The sequence below is a fragment of the Amaranthus tricolor genome, chromosome 13 (assembly GCF_026212465.1).
Source record: "Amaranthus tricolor cultivar Red isolate AtriRed21 chromosome 13, ASM2621246v1, whole genome shotgun sequence".
Lineage (NCBI taxonomy): Eukaryota > Viridiplantae > Streptophyta > Magnoliopsida > Caryophyllales > Amaranthaceae > Amaranthus > Amaranthus tricolor.
Window position 1 is genome coordinate 10,137,086 of NC_080059.1, and position 25,725 is coordinate 10,162,810.

A 25,725-nucleotide genomic window follows, 5' to 3' on the forward strand; every position below is an offset into this window, starting at 1 on the left:
AAATCAACGGTCCGAATCAAATTCCAGTTTTTAAGAATCAGAATCAAATAGAACCAAAACTGAAACCGAAATCAGCCCAATCTGAACTATGACCATAGTCTTTTTAAAAGCTTAAAGGTCAAAGAGAAAACAAACTCTAACCAAGACATTCCATCAACAAGGATTAAACAAGAAAATTTGAAAAAAAATAAGATTATTTAACAACTTAATTCCCAAAATAAGCTTCGTGAAAACTTATTTCCCAAAATAAGCTTCCGTACATTCAAGTCTAGCCTCGGGTAAAAATCGCTGTTACTAACAGCGAAAGAGGAAAAAAAAATTAAAAGGCCAAAGTCGCTGTTACTAACAGCGACTGAAGTCTTATATTTTTTTTCCAGTTTCCTTCTTCCTCATTTCAGTTCACAACTTTTGTTTTCCCTTTGCCACCCTTACGAGTTCTCTTCTTCTTTCCTCCTTTAAAATCACATTCAATCCTTCAACTAAACTCATCAAATTTCAAGTTTGTACCACTAATTAGTTCTGTCATCTTCCTACATTGCCCTAAGGTACGTTTTTTTTTTATGTTTTTTCCAATTTCGAAAAATTAGGGTTTACAAACTTTTAACCAACTTTCACATAAATGTAGGTTCATAAACTTCCAATTTATTACTTCTTGTTGATCTACAGCTTATTGAGGTACGTTTTTATTATAAATTTTTTTATTTGTTGTTGATTTGAAAATGTATGTCATATATAGTGATCTTCATAATGAGGTTGTTTATTCATGAATTTGTTGTTAATTTTAAAATGTATGTCATCTATAGTGGTAATATATTTATGAACGTGATGGTGATGTTGATTTTGTATGTATTGTTGTAGAAATGGATTCATTTCGTGTGACTGTTGTATGCTTTTGGAATGGTTAAATTCGATCAACTAGTAACAATGTTAAGTATGTTGGGGGGAGACGTAAACTGTTTGCATGCAACTCATACATGGATTTGAATGAATTTAAACATTTTATATGCTCTAAGATTGGCATTGACACTACAAGAAGTACTGTTAATTTAAGTTTTAAGTACAATCTTAGTGAAGATTTGTTAGCTTTTCCGGTTGAGGATGAGGAGGCTATAGATGCAATGTGGGAGTATTCAAGGTCTACCCCTAGTTATTGTTGAATTGCAGTAGAGATGGATCCAGCAGCTCCAGGCCCTCTCGACCCTAGTGTCCTTACGATGCAGGCGAATCATAGGAGCAGTTGCTATGGGATGTACAGGTTATTGAACTTACTCCTTTTGAATATATTACTTCATAATACTTTAACTTGAAGCTAACATAATATTTGGATTTAGGTGTCCGACACGGATACCATATACACCAGGCATCCCGATTCAACTCCATGGGCGATTGACGCACGAATCGTCCCGTACGTTCAACTTGCGAGGTTGCATGACTTCCACCTGATCGCGTACGGGAGAGTCGATCGAGCGCTAGTCATGGCTTTAGTCGAGCGGTGGCGCCAGGAGACTCATACCTTCCACCTACCTACAGGTGAGGCTACCGTCACGTTACTTGACATAGCTGTGCTTACACGGCTTCCCATCGAGGGACATGCCGTGTGCATCGATGGACGCCAATTCGAAAGTTGGCAAGACAAAGTCCATAGACTATTAGGAGTCCGATCTCCGGCAGAGGTAACCAAAGGGAGTAGCCTGCGCGTAACATGGCTTGCACAAAACTTCTCGCACCTCTCTGAAGGTGCTGATGATGCCACCGTTGAGAGATACGCTAGGGCGTATCTCTTTTATCTGATTGGTGCTGTCTTGTTCTCCGACAAGACTGGCAACCGAGTATAACTATTGTACTTGACGTTGCTTGATGCGCCATGGGAGGTCATCTCCGGGTACAGCTGGGGTTCGGCAGCCCTAGCGTATCTGTACAAGAGACTTTGTGAAGCTTCACGGAAGAACGTGAAGGAGATCGTTGGGCCCCTAATTATTCTGCAGGTAATATCAAGTTTATATGTTACCGTTTTGTGTTTCATTTATTATATATTTTTGTGTTTCTTTTACTTACTTATAATGGTAATTCATAGCTTTGGGCGTGGGAGCATGTTCTCATTGGTCAACCGATACGGAGTGTGGGACGTGGTGCATTTGCGCCACCACTGCTTCCTCCCCCGCATGTGCCATATGGATCGTGGTGGTCCTTTGAAAGACGAACAAGGACCCACACTGCATCGGGCATGGGGTTCTATCGCGATCAACTGGATCTACTACGAGCTGACCAGGTAACAACTTCTCTACAACTTGTTTTGTAACTATCACACTGCGTAATTTATTAATCGAATTTTCACGTTTAGTTTCGATGAGACCTTTACCCCGCTGAGGCATACGCTGCATTGCCTCAGCACTCGGGCATATTGTTAGGGGCATGGAGAGCATCTGACTTCTGATCTGCTTCGACATAGTCGAAGTGCATCCCCCTGAGCGCGTACTGTGCCAATTTGGGATGGTACAGGGCATCCCGCCGCCATGTGACACAGACGCGGAGCTCCACCACTCTCATAAGGGTCGGGATCCCAAGAACTGGCTGGAGGTCAACTGGCGCCATGTCGCTCGTTGGGAGCATAGGCTAGAGCTGTTGGCCCAAGGTGCGCCGATCGACGCTGCAGGCGCACCTACTACGGCGGATTACATGCTGTGGTTCCTCTCCATCACTCGTCGATGGATGATACCACGAGGTATCATGGCGAAAGCCCAGTACGCTCCCGCAGCACCGAATATGACGCACTTTGTAAGTATTCTTCAACATTGATTATTATCCATACAACTTACACGTTATATATTTCATTAACACTTAATTCTTACTACAGGCACAAGGCATTGCATCAGTCATCAGCTCCTCCCAAGAGGAGCCCATACGGGAGATTGCCCAAGGCATACTCCTAGGCATGCAGTTTCAACACTTCATTCCGGAAGTGACTGTGCCCCACACCACTACATACGAGTACGAGTCATCTCCTCATCACCCTGACGTTCATCTTGAGGAGGTTGACTTAACGTGCCCGGACTACGGTGCCGGGTCCTCACAGGGTGCCACATCATCACATTATCAATCACCTCCCCTATGCGACGGCCTCTTACTATCGTATGAAGCGTCATAAACCGTCACAGTTAGACAGGGTACAGGAGGAGGATTGATTAGCATTAGAATATTGTTTGTATATACTGAGCATTTGTACATACTTAATAGTTGTAACATTTGGTCTTTTGTGTATAAATTGTAATATATATGTAGATGTATATATTTTTATCGTATATATTTCATTCATGTTCAACTAATACATATCAAATTACATAGTTCATTCGTTAACTTAAACCACCGATGCTAAATAAGATTGCTTCTTAAACTTTCTCATAATCCTTTCAGTCTCTTCTTTCCTATGTGCCATATCATCTATTTGTCTCTTGAGATTACAATCCTCATCTTTAAGCTCTTGTTTTTCTTTTTCAAGCCGTATTATTAGGTGTCTCTGCCATTTGGTACCCTTCGGATCAATCCATCTAAAGTATGTGCATCCTAATCCTTCAATCAAGTAGAAAGGACAAGCAACAAAATCACTCCCAGGATCGAAGTCGCTCCAATCTGTATTAATCTCAACTTCATAACCACAATCACAAAGCTCTTCAATACAATGCTCCTTTGACATCTACATAATACATATAATATAGTAACGTAAGTGAACTTTCAAAAAAAGTATTAACATTTATAAATTGAGAGTAAAACTAACATAATACCTTATGTTACCTTTAAAAATTGATTGAATAGAAGAAGAATGATGTAGAATGGATATAATGAAGTATGGGAAATGATGGAGCTATTTGTGGAGCATTATTACAACGGCTATTTTCAAGTTTCTAACGACTATTTTTCTAATTAACAACGACTACTTTAGTTTATAAATAAAAAAAAATTAAGGGCAAAGTAGCTGTCAGTAACAACGACTTTGGCCTTTTAATTTATTTTTTTTCCTCTTTCGCTGTTAGTAACAGCGATTTTACCCAAGGCTAGGCTTGGATGTACGGAAGCTTATTTTGGGAAATAAGTTTTCACGAAGCTTATTTTTGGAATTAAGTTGTTAAATAATCTTATTTTTTTCAAATTTTCGATTAAACAACCTGTTAGGCCTTATGTGTATTTGGGTAATTAACTTTGGGCCATTGTATAGCCTTTGTATATTTTAGGCCCATATTTTGTGTATATAAACCTTACTAATCTATTGAATCAAAGATAAGGAAAATCAATTCCTAAAATGGTATCGGAGCTATCACACCCTAAAAACCCTAAACACTAAACTCTAAATTTTTTTCTCTACTCTAATTGATTGATCGATCATGTTGGAAGAAGACAAAATTGATCCGTCTTCTCCTAACACAACCCATGTTATACATCTTAGCATTTCTGCAAAACGAGTTATCCATACGAAATATTTGAAATTTCTCAACTTTAAAAAAACATTTTTTTTTTAAAGATTTTAAGTGATTAGTTAAGAATGTAAGTGATCACTTTAACACTATATAAAATAAACATTTTAAAACTACAAGTTATCACTTTAAGATTATAATTGATCACTTTAAAATTGAAACAGTAAGTAATTGCTTAATATTACTATTGTTAGAAGTGATCACTTTAAAATCATGAGTGATCACTTTAAAATTATGAGTGATTATCTTAAACAATAATTGAAATATTGAATAAAATAAACTTTTTTAAAAAATATCTCAAAATAAGCTTTGGAAAATTTTAATTTTCAAAATAAGCATTTTCATGTATGAGCCTAAGATTAAGTTTGTTCGCTTTTAATAACGACGAACAAGAGAAAATTTATTTTATTATGACTTTGTTCAGTAACAACGAACAAAAGTGAGGCAATGTCATAATGTTAAATAAACAAAAAAAAATGTTATCAACAACGGACTAATTATGAGTTTTTTTTGCCTTTAAACATTATGATATTATCTTGGTCGTTATTGCGAACAAAATTGAAATAAATTTTTATTTCCTCTTGTTTGTTGTCAGTAATAACGAACAAACTTGACCTTAGGCTTGGACACGAAGATGCTTATTATGGGAATTAAAATTTTCTGAAGGTTATCTGGGGAATTTTTTTTAAAAAAATTTCATTCAATTTTTCACAATAAATGATTATTTTAAGGTTATAATTAATTATTTTAAGATTACAAATGACGTTATAAGTGCTCAATTTATTTATGGGAAATTTCACGTGATGATCTCGAACTTTTGTTTTTTTTCACAAATTTTTTTTTAAATTCTCATAGTGACCTTAAGCTTCCAACTTTTCCATGTGTTAGTTAAAATGTTAATTTTTTTTGTTAAATTAAGTATTTATTTCAACTGAATTTTAAAATATGTGGTCAATTAGGGCAATCATGATATTTATTTTTTGAAAAAAAATATTATTACATTGGATAAAGTAGCGTAAAATTGATAAAGATTTATTTATAAAGTGAAGGTCACCACTTAAATTAAAAAAATTATATGATGAAGGTCACCATGTAAAATTTATTACTACGTACAGAAGCAAAAATTCAGAATTACTAAATGAAATTTCTCCCTGTTTATAACTATAAGTATACATTACACCAAACACAACCCACAAGATAGGAGTATTATGAGGACTAGTAGTTTTGGTAAATGGTATAGGCCATGTATATGCTTAGTTTTTCTTAATTTCTTAATTTTTATTTTGGTGAATTACACTTCTTCGTTCATGGTAAGTAATTGATGCTTCTTCTTTATATTACTTCATAATTTTACAAAGTAGGTTGTTTTAGTAGCGAATTAATGGCGAATTCTGAACTTGCTGGGCGAAGTTTAATGGACGTCGTATTTTCCTGGTCAATCGATGATATTCTCAACAAAGACCTTTTCAAATACAAGGTATTTCCGTTTCTCAAAATTTTCTAATTTCTTTTGTCTTACTTTTGTGCATGTTTTTTCTGATAATTTGATTGTGAATATGAATATCCTTCATTTTTTGGTATTATGTAGAGATTTTATTCAAAAACCTATCTTAGGTCGAATTTTTTTCGGTTGTGATCATTGTTCATGTATTTAATGTATGTTTGATGAGGCAGCGAAAACTGTTTTATCCCACCGGATCACCGTTTACCCATTAAAAAACCTATCAACACCCTAGATAACTCTACTATCTCTAAAATCACTAAAACTTTGTGAAGGAATGGTTCCATTGACATGGTATCAGAGCCAACGTGAAAGGTCACGGGTTCGAATCTCAACCACCCCTCATTCAAAGTGGAATATTGAGCACCATGTATGAGGAGAACATGTGTTGCATCCACACTTCTAGCCCAAAGGGCTCTCGTGTGAGGGGGCGTGTTAGAGTATATAACATATCCCGGGGCTTCAACCATAAGCTTAAGCTATTGGTTGAGTTGGTTCCTCGACAAACTTACTCAAATTTTCTTCATTTAAAAGCATGAGATAATTTCTAACCGAATCTTCGTAAATTTGAATTTTTTTTAAAAAATCGGGAATCGGCTCCGGTCGCACAAAAGAAATAGATAAATGAAACATTTAAAATAACAGTAAAACAAATAAAATTATAGAGTCGCATGTTTTGAGCGACTGTACAATTATTTTAGATTTTTTTATTTTAATGTTTAATTTTTTTTTATTAAGTTTTTGTTTTTTTAAAAAGTAATTAATTAGTTTTTTAATTATTATTTAGTTATTTATTTTGTTTATAATTAATTAGTGGTTACTTTTATTAATTATGCAATTTTATGTTAATTAATGATTATTAGTTTATGTTATTTTATTTGAAATTATGTAATAATATGATATGATTGATAATCATGGTAGACAAGGGTTTTTTTAGGGGTCTATTTTTTGGCAATAGCTCTAGACCTATGCTGTTTAGAGTTGACCCTCATGGGAGGTGTGTTATTGGGTTGGGCGGTCTAGTGATGAGGAGGAGAGACATAGCTACCAAGGTATGTAGGACAACTTGTAGATTGGACGGTTGCACAAAGATTAGGGCTGAACAGAGTTTGGTCTAAACCGTAAACCAAACCGAACCAAACCGTAATTTAAGTATTTGGTCTGGTCTACGGTCTAAATGGTCTGGTCCGGTTTTTTTTTCTTTAAAACGGTTTACGGCCCGGTCCCGGTTTTAAAAATTTTAGACCAAACCGGACCAAAAAACCGTAATAAAATCAAATATTAGGGGTTAGGGTTAGGGCTACTACTCTCCACTCCTGCCGTAAACTTGCCTGCCTCCTTCTCCCATTCTCCTCTCTTCCTCGCCTCCTCTGAGTCTCTGACCTCTCTGATTCCTCGCCTCCTCTCTAATTCCTCGCCTTCTTCGAGGCTTCAACTCTTCAAGCTTCAAGCCTTCAACCCATCGACAGTCGACAGATTTTGTCAATTATAAATTTTAATTTTTCCGACACCAAACCCTAGCATAGCATTTAACTTCGCAAGAAGCTAATCAAACTACAAACACCAATCGTTCTCTTGCTCGGTTGCTCTTGCCTCGTCGTTCGATTGCCTCCTTTCGCCTCTATCAGGTATACTTATTAAGCTTAATTACTTTCTTAACTCTGATTATTACAATTTACTCAGTTCCATGTTTGCCGCCCCAATTTAAAGCTTTGTTTGAAGTTTCCTTTTCTTTAATTGAATTCATTTCATTCTGGATATTTGTTTCTTCTGAGATTGCATGAGAATTATGTTCTATACTATAGTCATAGGTAAAATTCAAGATGATCGTATTATTCTTGTTTGATTTCCATTGATTATAGTCAGTGTGTTGATTTTCAATTATTCTGTCATTGTGTAACCTTAGATTACGGAGCTTTTTGTGGTTGTGTGTAAAGTATTGTGGATAGTAGAGTATTATTGTGGCTTGTTAATGATTTATTTTTCTAGTAAAAGTTTCTAACACTTTTTTAGGGTTGTATGAATCTTAGTTTATAAGAAAGATGAGTTAGAATTCTGCAGATTATTTGGTAATGAGCAAAAAGTAAATGTTGCCTGGAAATTGAGTCTTGAGGAATTGATGTATAATACAGTGTAATTTTCCTCTAATTTTCTCTTGCACTCTTGAATAACAACATTTGCTTTTCTGGATTGTATTTTTTTGAGAAAGTTATCGCAATATTTTCAGGAACACAGCTTATTGAAAAATACAAAAAAAAAACCGTAGACCAGACTAGACCAGACCGTTCTAGAACGGTCTGGTCTGGTCCGGTCTGGTCTCTTGACTGGTCTGGTCTGGTCTGAAAAATTTCCAGACTGGAATTTCTGGTCTGGTCTGATTTTTCTGTCAAACCAGACCAGACCGGACCGTGTGCAGCCCTAACAAAGATAGAGGGGCATGTTTGTGTGTGCATAGACAGGGCCTAATCCTTCTAGTGGTCTTGATGCTCAATCAGAAAGCCCATTAGAGGATGTTGTTCACCAGGCTACGAGACGTAGGCAGAAGACGATGGAGGGCACATAGCTAGGGTTATATATGAGGAAAGTGAGTGTTTGTCTCCGATTCTAGAGTGTTGTACTAGGAAGAAGACGATGGAGGCCATCATCAGACTTTGAGATTTGTCTGATGAGTTGTATAGAGAGTTGCACGATACTTCTTTTGCCCAACTTTTGTGTATCATGCATAAGCACATTGATTTTTGCTTTTGTTTAGAGTTGGCAATTGGATACCACCACCTTTCACATTCCCTAGGAATTGATCGACCATTATGTTATTGGTGGTTTGTTGCCCGAAGAAGCTTTAGAGGTGGCATGGACATTGACACTCAAAGGCCTATTTAGGGAGCCAATGAGTGAGTTGCGTGACACAGAGATGTTTACTAGTAGGAGCATCGACATTAGTGACCTTCTAAGTCTGTTGCACAAGACTGTGAAGTCTACATCCTACAACATGGCTATTGTGGGGTCGACACTACTGGTTGACAAGACATGGAATGGGATGACGCCTCACCCTATTTTTCCTATGGATGAGGAACAAGATGAGATTTTGTAGGGGACGGTTACTCTGGCTTACTTATATCGCCAACCGGGTACCGCTTGTAGGTCTTGTTGCAAGACCATTGGAGGATGTTTGACTGTTACAGAAATGGATTTATGAGTACTTCCCAGCTTTTCACCCTTATCCTTGTCATCGTATGTTCAAAAGAATACAGGGGTAGAGTTGTGGACGTCGATGAAGACATCTCGTGATGTATCCAGACTCGTTATCTGTAGGAGTATTTTAGACCCCATGTCGGACACTCAAGTATTGTTTTAGATATGTTATTATGTTGTTTTTCCTAATTTAATTGAGATTGTTTCATTGATTGTAAGTGCATTTGTTGGTTGATTGGACCCCATACATGATTGATCCATCGACGTTATTGAGTGAACGCCCTTGCACCGCATATATTGGGTGCATAACATTCTTCGATATCATTGAGTTGTATTTACCAGAGAGGACGTCCATCGTGTTACTCCAACCACTACGACCTACTACCTACTAATGCTCATCGACCAACACAGGGTTCTTATTCAGTCTCATTTGGGGTAGCTAGTATTATCGCTAAGACTTTGGGTAGGTTCCTTTATAGTGCATGTGGTAGGGATCAAGCACTCATTTGGACATCTATTCCATCACATCAGAGACCATTCATGTGTTCAAAGTGGTGTCCCATATGTTTTGTAACCCAGGGGAAGGTCCAAGTTTTTCATTTGGGGCAACATTCGGATCTGCTTTAAGGACCTTGTCCATCAATGATTGGAAATACCTTTTATCATCAGCATTTGCGTTGCGCACATTATCATTGGTGTCTTCCCCCTGAATGTATCTTTGGGTCTTTCAAAAGGGATGCATGTCATCTAAACCTTCCAAAAGGGATGTATCCCATCCAAATGTATGTATAGGCCTTTGTATGCTTATATATATACATGTAAAGGTAATCCATGAGTGCTCTGAAGAACACAGCCACATTTATCAAACACATAATCTCCGAGACCTAGCTTATGGTTATGCTTAACGAAAAGTAGTGACATAGCATGAACGGATACTTTGTGATACAATGGTCGCAATCGCAGCGCTCGTGGAGCGACACTCATAGATTCTTCCAAGGCTTGTCTTATCTTAGATTGTTTATTTGTCATATGTGAGTGCGCCCCCTTAAATAAGGCAGTATGTAAAGGACGAATGTTGGCTCTCAACTCTACCAGTAGTTTGATTACCCATATGTGCACAATCATTCGTCCATGCACGCACAAAATTCTCTTTATGTTTGATTTGATCCAAGTTCCCGTCATGTAATGCACGACCTTTTTATTCTCTTAGAACAGACAAAAATAATGGCTTTCCAACGGTGTTCGAATACATATGCAATAATATGCAATTTTAAAATAATGTGTACATATTATGAGGAGTTAGAGGTGTTTATTCAAGTCATCGGGTCGATTTCGAGTCAGATGTTTCGGGTCGGTTCAAAATCAAGACTTGTGTCCACATTGATTTTTACATTATTGTAAAGCCACTTTGAAGTCGGGTCAAAGTCGAATTCGATAACTAGGTCGACTAAATGTCAGATTTACGGGTCTGTTTTGACACCTCTACCAGGAGTTAAAGCTTCAGCCATATGAGATAGTAATTTTTTTGGCGAATACGTAAGTGTGAGATTTCTCTGCTCTTACATTTGTAAGCATAGCAATTGATTTAACAGTATTATGATTTACCAAGAGAAATTGATGGTACACATTTGTAAGCATAAATTTGTTTACTGTAAAAGTATACTTATATTTCTTGCTTTTAACACTAGTTTGCACTTCCACAGGTTAAAGAAATTCCCAAGACATTTAGCTCAATAACTCATTACTTGGATTCATTTAAATTTCCTTTGATCGAAGAAATGCGTGCAGATTTATATTCTAGCCTTACACAGCTTCCTCAGGCTCCAACATGTGAAATAAATTGCATTGAGATATCTGAAGACTATAAAGAACCTAACAATCTGTTATGCACTATTTATGTACACGCAACTGTTTGTCGTGAAGATACTGTTGATCCATATGAGCCTGAACCTGGAGATCTCATTGCTTTAACAGATGTGAGACTCACATGTTTAGCTGAGATTGACAAATCCAAACTCTATGTTATGGCTATGATTAAGCAGGTTACTGCTACAAATGACGAATATGAACTTAAAGTTCAATTGTCAAAACCTATTGCATCTGAAGTACAAAATCTACAGAAAGGTTACTGGGCGAGTTTCGCAACATTTCTGTCTAATGTTACAACAAATATCCGCATATGGAAAGCACTGAACTTAGAGCTGGGTGAGTGTAGCTTGAACATATTCAAAAGTGTGCTTCAGATGGACCCTACTGTAAGATTACTCCCAAATTCTGTCTTTTTAAGCTCTTTGCCTTAATTTTAATGATGTTAACTATTGCTTATTGATACCTCTATTATTCTAGCTGAAATAGTTTTAACTTCTATAGTTCTATATTTCCAGTACACCACTTCTTGATCATTATTATCTCTAATGTTCTATAAATAACATTTTTCAGAAAGTTGATATTATTACTATATGCATTAGGACAAGTCCATTAATGTGTTACGTAAAAACATAACATATTAAGTTTTACATGAGTGAAAAAATATGGTAAAGTGAGGTTTGTGAATTCTACAGAAATTGAGTGTTTCAGTAAAAAGAAACGCAGAGGAAATATTTGTTTCTGGTTGCAGCGTTACTACTTTATTGAACATTTTCCCCCTTATATACAGGTATGTAGCAATTGTGACAGCTGTTTCTTCAGGGAATTAAACTGGACTGAATCCACCACCTTAGGAGCCTTAATTCGTTCATTGGATTTGAATGAATCCCAAAACAAAGCAGTGCTAAATTGTGCTGCTTTAAAGGAATGTTATCATAAAAGCACAATAAAACTAATATGGGGTCCTCCTGGGACTGGGAAGACCAAGACGCTGGCTTCTTTCTTGTTTGCTATGTTGAAGAATAACTGCAGAGTTGTTACTTGTGCTCCTACTAATGTTGCAGTCATGGAAGTAACAAAGCGACTTTTTAAAATAGCTTTGAAGTCCTTTGAGTATGGGACTTATGGTCTTGGAAATTTAGTTCTATATGGTAATGGGAAGCGAATGAAGATCGATGATCATGTAGAACTTTTTGACGTTTTCTTGATTTTCGTGCTCATATGCTTAACAAGTGCCTTCAGCGAACATCTGGTTGGGTTCATTGTTTAGATTCTTTGATTTGCTTGATTGAGAATCCACAAGAGCAGTATCGTATGTACCTGCAAGATGAAAGCATTAAAGTTGATGATGATGCTGAGCATGAGGAGCAACATCCTTTAGATGAAAGCATTAAAATAGCTTCAATGATTTCTGAAAGCTACAAAAGGAGGACTTGGAGAAAGATTATAGAAGAGACTATTAGAGCAGGAAATAAGAAGCACCCAAGAAAGGTTGTAACGCAACAAACAAGCGCTCCAGAATTTGATAGACATGAAAGGAAAAAGTTGACATTTGAAGAGTATGTCAAAAGGAAATTGTGTTTTTTGAGCAATAGGTTGAAGTTTTTTGTACCTGTCTTATACACTCACTTACCTACATCTTTTATTTCAATTAAGGATGTGAAAAGCATGATGAATGCCCTTAGTTTACTTGACAATCTGTGCTCAACTTTTAGTTGTATTATTGTTCCTAATAGGGAGACAGATGTAACAAAAATGGAGTGTTTACAAGCACTCAAAGATCTTCGTTTTCGATTTGATGTACCAAACATACATGGGATATATAGTATCAAAAATTTTTGTTTGCAACATGGGAAACTATATTTTTGTACTGCTTCCAGTTCCGCTAGATTGTATGATGATGGACCTAGGCGGATAAACATTGTAGTTATTGATGAAGCTGCTCAGCTCAAAGAATGTGAATCTGCTATACCATTGCAGATTCCTGGTCTTCGTCATGCTATTCTCATTGGAGACGAACAGCAGCTCTCTGCTATGGTGAAGAGTAAGGTACACAGTACTGTTTCAGATATCTTCGTCTTTATTAATCTGTTTAATTTCACAATATAATATCCAAGAAAATATTCTTACGTCAGATCTCCGAGAAGGCTGAATTTGGAAGAAGTTTATTTGAACGACTGGTATTGTTGCAGAATGAGAGACACCTTTTGAATGTCCAGTACAGAATGCATCCGCTGATTAGTTTGTTTCCAAATAAGGAGTTTTACCAGAATCAGATTTTTGATGCTCCCACTGTGTTAGATAAATGCTACCAGAAGAAGATACTTAAAGGAAAATTATTTGGCACATATTCTTTCATTGATGTTTCATGTGGGCAAGAGATGACAGATGATCGGCACAGCTTACAAAATAGAGTAGAAGTAGCAGTAGTTTGTGAAATCCTCTGCAGAATTTACCAAGGTACGCCGTTTTATCGATTTCGACAGTGATGTAATGATTTGTTATGTCTACTACTTTCGATCCATGCTTTTACAACCTTCAAGGGACATTTCTGAGTTTTTTTTTTGAACTCCCGATTATTTGCTTTTTTCTGAACTGGGTTGGGTGTTTGAATGCTATATACAATCTGCTCACTTAATTTGGGATTGCAGAAGTGAGTGTTTCGAGACAAAGACTAACTATTGGAATAATATCTCCATACAAGGCTCAAGTCGACGCAATCAAAAAGAAGGTCAAGGAACTTATCATATTAGGGGATACTGAGGGGATTACGGTAAAGGTGAGTTCTGTTGATGGTTTTCAGGGTGGTGAAGAGGATGTGATTGTAATCTCCACTGTCCGATGCAATAGCTATGGATTAGTGGGGTTTCTTTCTGATTTACGGAGAGCAAATGTGGCTTTAACAAGAGCAAGGTATGATGACTACTTTCTATTCGTTGTTCATATCTGGTTTGTGTTATTATGCTTATTATGGGTGGAATGTTCAAGCTTAAAATTGCTTTTTTCTTTGGAAGGTATTGCCTTTGGATAGTAGGGAATGGAACAACTTTGGACTATAGTGATTCAGTATGGGCAAATTTAGTCAATGACGTCAAGTCTCGTGGATGTTTTTTTGAGGCTGAAGAGGATGAAGATTTGGCACAAGCCATTGCCTTTTCCTTGCTGGAGCTTGACCAGCTTGATAGTTTGCTTCACGCGAATTCCTTGTTATTTAGAAGAGCTAGATGGAAGGTATAGTCGCCTCTAATCTGTGTGTGTTCAAATGCGGTTTATGGACTCTTAAGTTGCTTATTATATCTTAAAAATATTGGCATACTTCACTTTTGAGATGTAATTAAGCCAGTTTCTTGAAACATCATGTATTCTTGCTCTGTTACACACAATCGATTACAAAGATGTCAGTATTTTTGACTGGAATGTACAAAGTCATCTTGAATATTTTGGGGCTCTGTTTGTGTGCCTTAAGAAAATGTAAAACAATATACATTAAAACCATGTAGTTGAGGACCCTTGGAAGTGGGACCTGAGCAACTTGCACATGTCACTGATCCTTGGGAATGCAACTCTTTTATCCCATTGCTAGAGCCTAGAAACTCATGGAATGGCATGTAAAGCTTCTTGAAGAGTTCTCACTAAGTTTATTGATATTTTTGGATGTGGTTCTTGTTATTCCTTTTTGGAATTCACGACAAGGAATTTTTTTTGTTGATTTTAGTACATGCAATGTGGTTCCCAGCTTAGCGGTGTAAAGGAGGTCATATTTACGCTATGTTATCCTTGTCTATAATAAGGAGGTTGTTTTTGATTGACCCTCGGCTGCAGAACACCATTGGCACATTCACTTAAATAAGACGTGCACGTGATACAATAGCCATTTTACTCTAGTCCATGATAAAAATAAAATGGTTTTGAGAGGATATTTTTCCTGAGGAACTTCTTTTTAGTAAGAAAGAAAACAGAGTTCAGCCTGCTGTGGGCAAGTTTCTCGAAATAAATGGTCTCTTTCAGTAAATGTTTTCAGAAATATGGTTCTTTCTGGTGCTATTGACTATAGTAATTTAGTTAACCTCTGTTATCTAGCAGAAAGGAGTTTGTATCCTATGTCTTTCTTCCACTCCCTCTGTCGTTCTCACCCTCATGGTTTTAGTTTCCCTTATTTTTCCTTGTTTTTCTTTTTTATTCATGTGTTTTAAATAACGTATTAAATTTACAGTAACCTACTTTCAATGTTATAGGTTTTGTTCAATGATACTTTTCAGCAATCTATGGTTAAAATTGAAAAAGTAGGAACTCGTGAAAAAGTGCTCTTATTACTGTCAAGAATTGCAACTGGTTGGCGCAAACCGCATGATGAGAGATCCTATCTCAGCTTCAAGAATGGAATTCCCAAATTGTTGGAGTACATTAAGGTGGATGAGGTACTATGTCTCATTTGGAATGTTGATGTTATCGAGGAAAATGAAAGATACATACAGATTTTAAGAGTATGGGATGTAATTCCATGGTTCGAGATACCAAAGCTAGTCATTGACTTAAATACATTCTTTTCCACCTACTCAATGGAGCGCCTTAACTTTTGCAAGTTCAGATGTTTTCAAGGGTATGTATGCACTCAGTTACTTTTATTCCTTGATATGAGTTTTATTTTCTTTGGTGACTGTTATGCTGCTCTCATATCGCCTATATTTTACAGAATTCCTATTTGTTTTTCTTGAGTCTGGAAGCTGAAGCTCATCTAAGAAAGCAAATTTCCAATGATACTTTGATTGTTTAGTTGTCTTCATTTACTTAGTGCAATATTTATTCACAAGGTAGGTTTTGTGTATAAACAGTTGACTAGAGATCAGGTAGATGGGTAAGTATCGTTCCGATAGTACAGATCCTAAAGCCTCGACTCATGTTTTGTTGAATTTAGGTCGATGTGTTTGATGTAACTGAAATTTTGATTGGCTGTTGAACTTGCTGCGTGGCTAGAATGACTGACTAAGTTCTTAAGCTATGCTTAGAATTTATTCAACTTAACATCTCTCAGCTAGTCCCATCAAAAACAGTATTGTACACTAGTTAAATAAAATGTTGTCATTAGATGCAACATCATGGAAGTGGAGAGTACTCAGTACTCACCCTAATTTTGGTATACCTAGAGCATAATTAAGTGTTGAGTTTTTCTTATTGACCTAGTTTGTATGACCTTTTAAGAAATTCTTCACAAATATTGATTTGATCTTAGGACAGTACTTGAGTTTAGTAGTTTCCCAAAGCCACGAAGGATGGTAGATCGAGAAGAAAGTAAAATATAAAATTAGAAGTTGTGTTAGCTAATGAAGTTCAAAAAATGCTTTTCTGTGCTGGTTTCCAAAGCTAGTAGTGTGAGTGTCAATGTGTCTGATGACTCTGATCTCTTTGAATTTATTACTTAATTTCCGTAGAGATCTTGGGTTACAAAACAAATCCTTCCAGCATTGGAAAGATTTGGAACAAAACACAGTAATCTCCGCTCCCTTCCTCTCTCTTTTTTTTCCTTCCATTTCTTTATCCAAAAATACAGTGTAAAAGTCATTTGTTTTGTGTGAGGAATTTTAGGAGCAAGAAGTTTTCTTTGAGTAACTGGTATAGTTAAATTTGTAATTCCTTTCTTTTCTTGCTTCTCACTATTGATATAGATCATTAGTATGTATTGTTGTTATCCTGTAACTTGGTTCACCCAAGACTTGCTTAGTTTAGCCAAGTATTTTGCCTATACTAATTGGAGTCATAGAGTGTTGGAAGAAGAGATTAATTTTCAATGAGATATTTTGGCCAAATTAAGCTAAGATTTTAGGAATCATCAAAATAATTGTCTCCTATGGATGTTATGACATATGCATGTTGAAAGTTGATCAATTTACTTTGGTTGATGAAACAAAGGATGAAAAAAGAGTGTGCAAATGAATTTTGCCATATTGGTGCAAGTTTACGGGTTTTGGTACAATTATCATTAGGAAGAAGCACTTGGGAAAAGGAGTTGGTGCTTTCACATGAAGAAGGGAAAATGAGATAGAAGGTCTCTGACTTGGTGCTCGAATGAGCAGTGGTGCACTCAAACGAGCACCACAACCCTGTTCCATTCATGTGGATTCTGTCTAAGCATTGCTACTTTATTTCCTATCCTTTTGCCTATATAAAACCCTTTGTATTCTCTAGGTAGTTAAGCCAAAGTTTATTTTGAGCTTTCTTTGCGACTGCATTTTTGTACCATGTTGCTCGCTTTAAGTTTGTATCCCATTCTCTCCATCTCTTCGCTCTTTCCTACTCAATTAGTTACTTTATCATTGTAATTCCTTCATACATTGTGAGCTTTTGTTCTTGTCCTTAATTCATAATTAAAAACCATCATAAGTGAGTGAACCTCATAAATTTGTTTGTTGTTTGTTTTAGTTTGTTCATTGCTCTTTTCATTTCATTTACTTGAATCGTTCTAGTTCATTGATTGCATCAAACATCTTCTTTCCTTAATATTTCTACTTGTTAGTTTTCTTGGCTTCCGCTTGATCGTATACCGATCATTTTATTTTTCTATATGATAGTAGTTGTACTTATATTTTCCTTTGTTGTAGGAATTTGGAAGTTCCAATGATGTGGCATTGTGGCCAATTGATACCTTTGCAAGAAGAGATGATCTTACACCACAAGATTTCTTAGATAAATTGTCTCAGAGGTTTTCTCTGCTTACTCTAACAGATTGAGAGACAAACTCAAGTTACACTTTATTATTTTTCTTCGTATAATTGAAGTATGATACTTTATGATCTATCATGATATAAAAAATTTAGATAGAAACACACACACACATATATATATATATATATATATATATATATATATATATTATTTGGATCATGTGAAATATTTGGATCATGATATAAAAGTACTTATTTTGGGAAATATTTTCAAAAGTTGCCTATTATGCAACTTTTTTTTAATATTCTGAAAGTAACGCTTTTTTGCTAAAAAGTATCAAATTTTTTAAAAAACAAAAGTAATATTGTCCAAAAGTAACACATTTTCTGTGGAAAAAGTAACACATTTTTATCGAAGAGATTGGTTCTCATATAAATTGAATTATATATATATATATATATATATATATATATATATATATATATATATATATATATATATATATATATATATGATTTTGCTATTAGGCATTGTTAGTAGTATTTACCAATTGTTGTTACAAGACTTAAACCATCGAAGAGGACTTTTTCAAATCTTCCAAGGATGGTTTACATTTGCTTTTTGCACATGCCCACGAGATCTAGAAAACTTCGTAGCTCGCACATAAACCAGGTGGAAGCATCCACACCGATAGGCGATAGTTGTATTCAAAATTACAATTCACAAGACAATTTGACATTCATTAAGGAAACAAAATGCACCAAAAAAGACAGAAACTTCAGTGATCCTGTTGAGCAGAATTTACATAACAATGACAGCAATTATCAACACTAAGAAAAGAAAATGTGCAGGAGATTTCCCAAAACCAGAACCCGAATGATCTGCACTGCTTGCTCCTGTACCAGGATCACTACTCTTAATCTGCACAATAAATCGACAAGTCCCAGTAGATGGGTCTTTAGTAGTGACTGTCGAAATACCATTCGGAAATTGACAGGCCTTTTCCTGCTGATCTTGTTCTTGATAGTAACTGTTAAACGCGTATGAAATATTCCCTTGTGCATTAAGATTATTGCAGGTTGTGCCATACCCGAGGCTAGTACAATCAGCATTTCCGCAAGCATAGCTCACACTCGAAGCCACTTGAGGATCATTCAAATTTGCTGAGGACGACAGAACACACCATTTTTTGGGCAGATATTCAACCCCTTTAGCGGGAATCAGAGAACCGCCTTTTGTCGTGCCTAGATTGAGCTGATACTTTGGTGTTCCATCGTAGTTGAAGATCCCCCAATGCCTCTCGAAATTTCCCGGTAAAATACTCTTGTCGTCCTCATCGATGAGGCTAAAAAGGTATACATCAATGGGACCATTCGGCCTCATAGGAGTACCTGTTAGAGTGTATTTTATTGTCAAAGTTCAGTAATAATTGTTGGAAAATAATCCACATGTGATCACACATCGAAAAATTATAGAAAGACTGACTAAAATATAAGCATGATGGATTGAAAAACTAGTTTCTAAATTTTAAAAGGAAACTTTCATGGTATTTTTATCTATTTCATACCAATAAGAATATATAATAATAAATTTATGACATGTTGGGTCAATCCGACCGACCCAAGTGCATCCTGACCGACCAACCAATTTGACAGATCTATCATTAGGTGACAATGTATTAGAAGATTTACCTTTGCCTCCGGAGAGATGGTTGACAAGGCCTTGGTTGAACCTTCTAGCATTAGTAGGATTAGCATTCTTGTCTCCATCGGTTGGCCATCCAATTTCTCCTACAATGATCGACATATTTGGAAATCCATTCTTCTGAAGGGACCAAACGAGTGTGTCGTAATTAGCATCGAAAACATTGGTATACGTCTTGCCATTGTCATCCAAGGGAGACGAGAATCCATCAAAGAAAGCATAGTCTTGAGGGAAGTTTGGGTCATTGTAGAGGCTTATGAAGGGGTAGATATTGATCGTGACAGGGCACGCATTGTCGTTCAAGAATTTGACGATGTGCAACATGAGTTCATTTATGTCTGAGCGAAAGTCACCACCGGAAGGGACATTGGTTGAGGTCTGGTATACATCAGCATTTAGAGGGACAGTTACCTTCACTTGATTAGCAAGTCCTGCTTTTATTAGTGCTGATTGAATGTTTTGAAGTGCTGGAAGTGTCATTGCATCATAGGTTCCATTCAATGTCTTCAAAAACGGTTCATTGCCTACTGCAACGTATCTGATGGAAGACAAAAAAGCGTGAGATTATTGGTCAATCAGAAATAATTTTTTCGCAAGGGCAAGATTGTATTGATCTTATCATCATTGTACTCAGTGACTCAGTTTATCTAGCTCATAGAAACTATGATTAGACTCTAAGGAAGGATGGAAGACGGCAACCCATACCCATAAAGAAAATTGCGGCCAAATAATTCGCCTAGCTTGAAAATAATTCTTGCAACGAGAGAAGAGTTTAGTTGAACCAGCAAGCCTCCATCTTACAATCCGACTCCCTATGTATTGAGGATGCGGTCAAGGTTGTATTCATCTAATTCCCTAAAATCCGCCTAAATGATTATTGGGGTAACAAAACATTGTTGATGTTTAGTCCTTCATGTTAAGCATATTCTTAAAGGACTAATTGGCAAACAAAACAAGTCATTTGTTTGGTGTGAAGTGAGGTAACAAAGGTCAGTTTCCTTCCTCAATTAAAATGTTGAGATTGATGATATTTCTGATCACCAAAATAGAAGTATACTCTTAGCGTCATGGGTGGTTCTAGCATGTGCAACATGCCTAATTGCAAAGAGCCGATTGTATAGAGGGCCTCAATTGTAGAACAACTCATAATAAGCTCTAATATTATAAGACGAATAGTTGGTTGTAGACTTTAATATAAAATACCAAGTAATTAAAAGCGCACATGATCTTAAAATTATTTGTAAATTTTTATTTGCACTATTCACAATGGTACAAAAAAAGTACTTATGGAGTAGTTTTGATTCTGAAACTCCTAATATTTTCTTATGTTTAGATTTTAGGATTTTAAACTAACATGTAAAAATACATAAATTTTAGGCTTTTAAACTAACATGTAAAAATACATATAAACCTTAATATGTGAAAAAGACAAAAGTTGGAGACTCCACACACATAAAGATGTGGAGCTCAAGGCATAGTATAATAATTATATTAAAACATAAGATTGAATATCCAAACACACAATTATCAAAAGAAATCCACCACTAAAGCCATAACCAAGACACTTTTTCTCAACCATTAACTAATTATTGCTCTCTTTTTGCTCTACTTCAAGCCAAAGAAAAAGGTAACAAATAATCTATATTCATATTAAGAGGGACAAAGAAATACAATTATTTTACCGCAAATATATAGCATAAATTAGTAATTTGAAAGGAAAATTTACAAAAAAGGTGCCATCAAATACTTTATCAAACGCAAAAAAAAAAAAAAATTAAAAAAAAATAAAATAAAAGAATTACAAGTAAAAGTAGCCATGCAAATTTATACTTATTCATTTCGTTCACCATATGTCCTTATTAAAAATATATATTTTTTCTTTTTTTTTTTACTTGTACTATTTTTTTACAGTTACTTGCTCTTTTTTTTTTAGTATTGTACTATTAGCTCTTAATAATATCATTATAAGTAAGGGTATAAGAAACTTCACCAATGTCTTTTATATCATAATTGTATGCCAAGTACTTTTAGTTAATACTTAGTCCCTTAAAGTTTTTAAATTTTATTTTTTTTATGATGAAAGTATATGATACATGTATCTTTTTCAATAATTGGCAACATTAATAATTTACATATATATTTATAAAATAAGAACTAGTGAATTATGAGGGTAAAATTATAAGAAAAAATAAAAAATTATATTAATAAGAATTAAAACAAATACTAACCACCACATAAAATAAAAATATTAAAAAGTTAAGGAATAAACTAAAATAAAATGAAAAGTCTGGATTGAGAAGGAGTAATTGGTATGCATATACCCCATAAGATTTTATCAGGTGATTAGTAAAAGGACCTCCTCAAAGTATCTTATAATAAATTAATAACTAGATGATTACCGAGACATTTAGAAATTATTATGCATAAATAATATAATCGTTATAAACAGATTAAATGAAAGTTAAGAAAGAGAACTATGAATAATAATTTTTAAAAAATCACAACAAAGAAAATTAAATAATAAATAACAATATTTACATATTATTAGAACATAATTGATGATTCCGAGCTATTTCATAATCACTATATATTAAATGTATGTAGGTAATATTAGTTGATTACCCGTGTTAAACACGATATATAAAAAGTTATTTTATCAAAAATTAAATAAATTATAAATACTACAACGTATGTAATGGAGTAGATACACAAGAAAAATGCATGGATAAATGCTTATTTTAATTTTTAGATTAAACAACTTATACAAAATGAAAATAAAGAGTATTTGTAAGATAAGGAAAAAATATTCTTCAAAAACCCAAAACACAAAGCTTCTCTCTCCTTACGATGTTCCAATTAAACAAAAAATCAATTTCTTACCAATTTCCAACTTATCTTTTAAGAAAACCTCTCCTTGAGATACCTTAAACTCCTATACCATATTTAGTTTTTAACAATTCTAATTATTCAAATTCAACTATACTTAAAACATACTCCCTTCATTTACCCAATTTACTTTTTAACATTATTCATAACACTCTTAATTTGAATCATTCCAAATATATAAATTAAATTATAGTCAACTGAGATCTTATTTGATTCGTTATAATGCAATTTAATAATATTAACTTTTTATAATTTATAATTATGCACAATAAGATGCATTAGGGCATCGATTAATATATTTGAAAATGTGCACAAACCAAGTGAGACAAAGATAGAGAATTCATCATATCATATCATATAATAAACTAAAAAAAAACCCTTAATTAAATAACGCTTTTTCAATGACTGACACTTGGCGAAATATAATCAACTTAAATTGTTGATATATTTTAATGAATTTCCACATAGTAATATTTATAAAAGTAAAGAAGAATTCAAACATGAAAAAATTATCAAATTTCAATTTTATCTTATTTGTCTTTCTCTTTTCTAGTAGACATTTCTTTTGAACACAACATTTATTTCTGGGTGTTGATAAATAGAAATGATGTATGAAAGTCATAATCTTGCAAATGACGACATTTTATACACCTTCACTTTGCTGCTCACCTCATTTGATGAACTTTAAGCCTTTGAATTACCCATTTCATTTTTAATAATAATAAGTTCATTTATTTTTATTTGACCTCTTTTTGTCTGTGCTTCGCAATAGACGACAAATATTTTTGCAATAAGCCACTTGCTCGATCAAGTTATTTATCAACCTCATTTAGTAAACATTTTAGTATATCAAATGACGACTAATAATATACAATATAAATAAAGAGGCATGCTCAATTTAGAGGTAGAAAGTATCACAGTAATTTGTATTAATATATAGAAGATAAATCTTAAATAGAAAATTTATTTTCAATCTTACTAAAATCACATATATTATTCTAATTCGTATATGGAATATAAATCTCCTTAATCTTAAATAGAAAAAATTAATAGTCGTATAGAATTGCAATAGCATGCATTAATGTATAGTGATATTGGCCTGAAAACTACAATAAAGTTATAAGAAAGTGCATGTAAGAAACTAATTTGAGAATTTTTTACCAGAGGCTGACACGTGTCATTAGGTGGTCTTTGCTTTAGTATATAGAATGATCACATATATTTTTCCAATTCGTATAAAGATATAAATCTCCTTAATCTTTAATAAACAAAATTAATAGTCATATAGAATTGCAATAGCATGCATTAATGTATAGTGATATTGCCTAGAAAGCTGCAATAAAGTTATAAGAAAGTATATGTGAGAAGCTAATTTGAGCGGAAAATTTTTTTACCAGATACTGACATGTGTCATTAGATGGTCTTTGCTTTAGTATATAGAATGATGGTATTCAAACCTCAACTTAGTAGTAATTAGGTTATAAGATAGAATCCTCACCAAATAATATTAAGCCAACTAATCTAATTTAACATGATAAATTATGAATTGATATAATAATTAAATATTATTCGTTAATTTTCATTATGTACAGAAAGATTAATAGCCTCTAATTGTTTTCCGTTTGAGAGAAAAAAATTCTTACCTTAGATTCAAGCAAAAACAAGGTTGTGCTCATTAAAAAAGAAATTTAAAAAACGTTTTAATAGTTTCTAGTTAAGCACAAATTCTTATATGAGATGGTTTCTCAAGACGCACCCTAGGCATGAGTTAGTAGCCCAATTAATAAAAATTAGTAATATTTGAGCTTCTTATTTTGAAATTCATCTTATTAAAAGACGACCGTCTCTCACAAAAATAACTCATAATTAAGAGTCTTTAATATAATATATTAGTAATTAAAAAGCACATAATAAGTAATGTTTGGCTCTTAGGAGTGTGAAAGCTGAGAAACAAGAGAGTTAGTGGTAGGTAATAGTAGAGATTAATTACCTGACATTAACACCGTGAGAAGAGACATAAGAAGAGAGATTTTTGGCAACCCAATTTTCAGCAGCTTTAACATTAGTTGATAAGAGACCCAACAAATCATTTGGAATCCCAATCATAACTTCAATACCAGACTTAGAAAGTGCCTTCAATGCATTTACATCTGCCTCAAAAAGCTTCACCTTTTGTATTCCATTATCCTTCAACATTTTTACTACTATCTCTCCTTCTAATGGGTGTGTTGCTTGTGTTCCCCAGTTTGCACCTATGCTATTCCCCTCAACACCCATCATCAATAATGTTATTGTTAACCCCATCATACTAATCATGCACCTCATCACAACATATAAAACCCCATTATTATTCATCTTCTTATTCTCTTTCATGGAAAGTTTATTCAGACCTTTGCTTTAATTTTTCACCTTTGATTATATCACTTACACCCAATAAAATTTTTACACTTGGGGTTTGTTTAGGACCCAAAAAAAGGGGTTTTAACAAAGTTTTCAATCAACCCAACCCAAAATAAAGTTAGAGCCAGCGACCTAGCTAGTATTCTGCAACCCAGCTATCTAATATAAAGTTAGAGTCATTCTACAAGTCAAAATAAACCCAAAATATATATATTTAGAAAAAGGAATATGAAAATAGGTGTTTATGGGATTATTGATTGCTTGTTAAGCTAAGTATGTGGAGTATCAAAACAGGAAAAAAGTGAGTTATTTGTATGAGGGAAAGATAAAAGGAATCAAGTATGAATATTATTTATTAAAAGAATAAATATGAAGAGAATTTAATGGTTTATGATGAAACTATTGATACAGAGAGAAAGAAAGAGGAAGCAAAACAAGCAGCAAAAAGAAAAGAAAAGAAAAGAAAAGCTCATAGAATGTTTATTGTTGATCATAACAAGTTATACCCCACAATTAACAATTTTGAAATCACCACCTATATGATCAAAAAAGTTGGGGTAGTCTAGACACTCCACTTGGAAATGAAAAACCATTGTACCTATTTATAGCTTACTTTATCTTTAAGCTTCTATCTTTCTCGAGTCGAGGGACTCTTTCGGCCGCGCTCTCCTTTATGGGTATGAGTTGCCGCCGTCTTTCCTTCCCCAAATCTTGGCCTTAGTCCTCTATGCACGGAATATACTGGGTAGGATGATGATGATATGTTTAAGCTTCTATTTTGGTAATGTTCATGTACTTCATATAGTAGCATTACTCTTCATTTCTATTAACTTTTTTTTTCTTATTATTATTATATACTTTCTTCCTCTTTTTAGATGCACTATAGAGAAATTTTACACAGTTCATCATTATGTGGTATTTCACTTATTGCGCTTATTGTACGAGAAAAAACTTAGTCATGTGGAATTTTGTTTTGTTCGTCTCGTCAAATATTTTCAATATATCAAATTTTTGTAATTTTTAATTGCGTATAACTCTAGATATTATCGA

General features: G+C 34.4%; 2 protein-coding genes and 1 pseudogene across 2 annotated transcripts; 2 read left to right on the plus strand and 1 right to left on the minus strand.

The window, feature by feature from the left end:
* Positions 1-1,169: 1,169 nt before the first annotated feature.
* On the plus strand, positions 1,170-1,835 carry LOC130798803 (protein MAIN-LIKE 2-like). Its single transcript, XM_057661898.1, has 2 exons — positions 1,170-1,220; positions 1,332-1,835. Exons 1-2 carry the CDS (start codon positions 1,170-1,172, stop codon positions 1,833-1,835), a joined length of 555 nt encoding a protein of 184 aa, XP_057517881.1.
* Positions 1,836-5,652: 3,817 nt separating this feature from the next.
* LOC130797744 (probable helicase MAGATAMA 3) lies at positions 5,653-17,456 on the plus strand (annotated as a pseudogene).
* Positions 17,457-18,211: 755 nt separating this feature from the next.
* On the minus strand, positions 18,212-25,203 carry LOC130797747 (glucan endo-1,3-beta-glucosidase 5). The gene is made up of 3 exons (XM_057660485.1): positions 24,266-25,203; positions 19,377-19,927; positions 18,212-19,076 (listed from the first exon to the last, which is right to left on the minus strand). The coding sequence occupies exons 1-3, from the start codon at positions 24,646-24,648 to the stop codon at positions 18,487-18,489; spliced, it is 1,524 nt and encodes a 507-aa protein (XP_057516468.1). The 5' UTR covers positions 24,649-25,203; the 3' UTR covers positions 18,212-18,486.
* Between the last annotated feature and the right edge of the window lie 522 nt (positions 25,204-25,725).

Bases quoted from the DNA above. Each gene is read 5' to 3' on its own strand.
- LOC130798803 (XM_057661898.1), top strand. From the start codon at position 1,170: ATGGATCCAGCAGCTCCAGGCCCTCTCGACCCTAGTGTCCTTACGATG. The intron at 1,221-1,331 runs GCGAATCATAGG...ATTTGGATTTAG, and splicing joins CTAGTGTCCTTACGATGCAG to GTGTCCGACACGGATACCAT.
- LOC130797747 (XM_057660485.1), bottom strand. From the start codon at position 24,648: ATGAAAGAGAATAAGAAGATGAATAATAATGGGGTTTTATATGTTGTG. The intron at 19,928-24,265 runs GTAATTAATCTC...GTCTTCCATCAG, and splicing joins TCTCACGGTGTTAATGTCAG to ATACGTTGCAGTAGGCAATG. The intron at 19,077-19,376 runs GTAAATCTTCTA...ACACTCTAACAG, and splicing joins CCATCTCTCCGGAGGCAAAG to GTACTCCTATGAGGCCGAAT.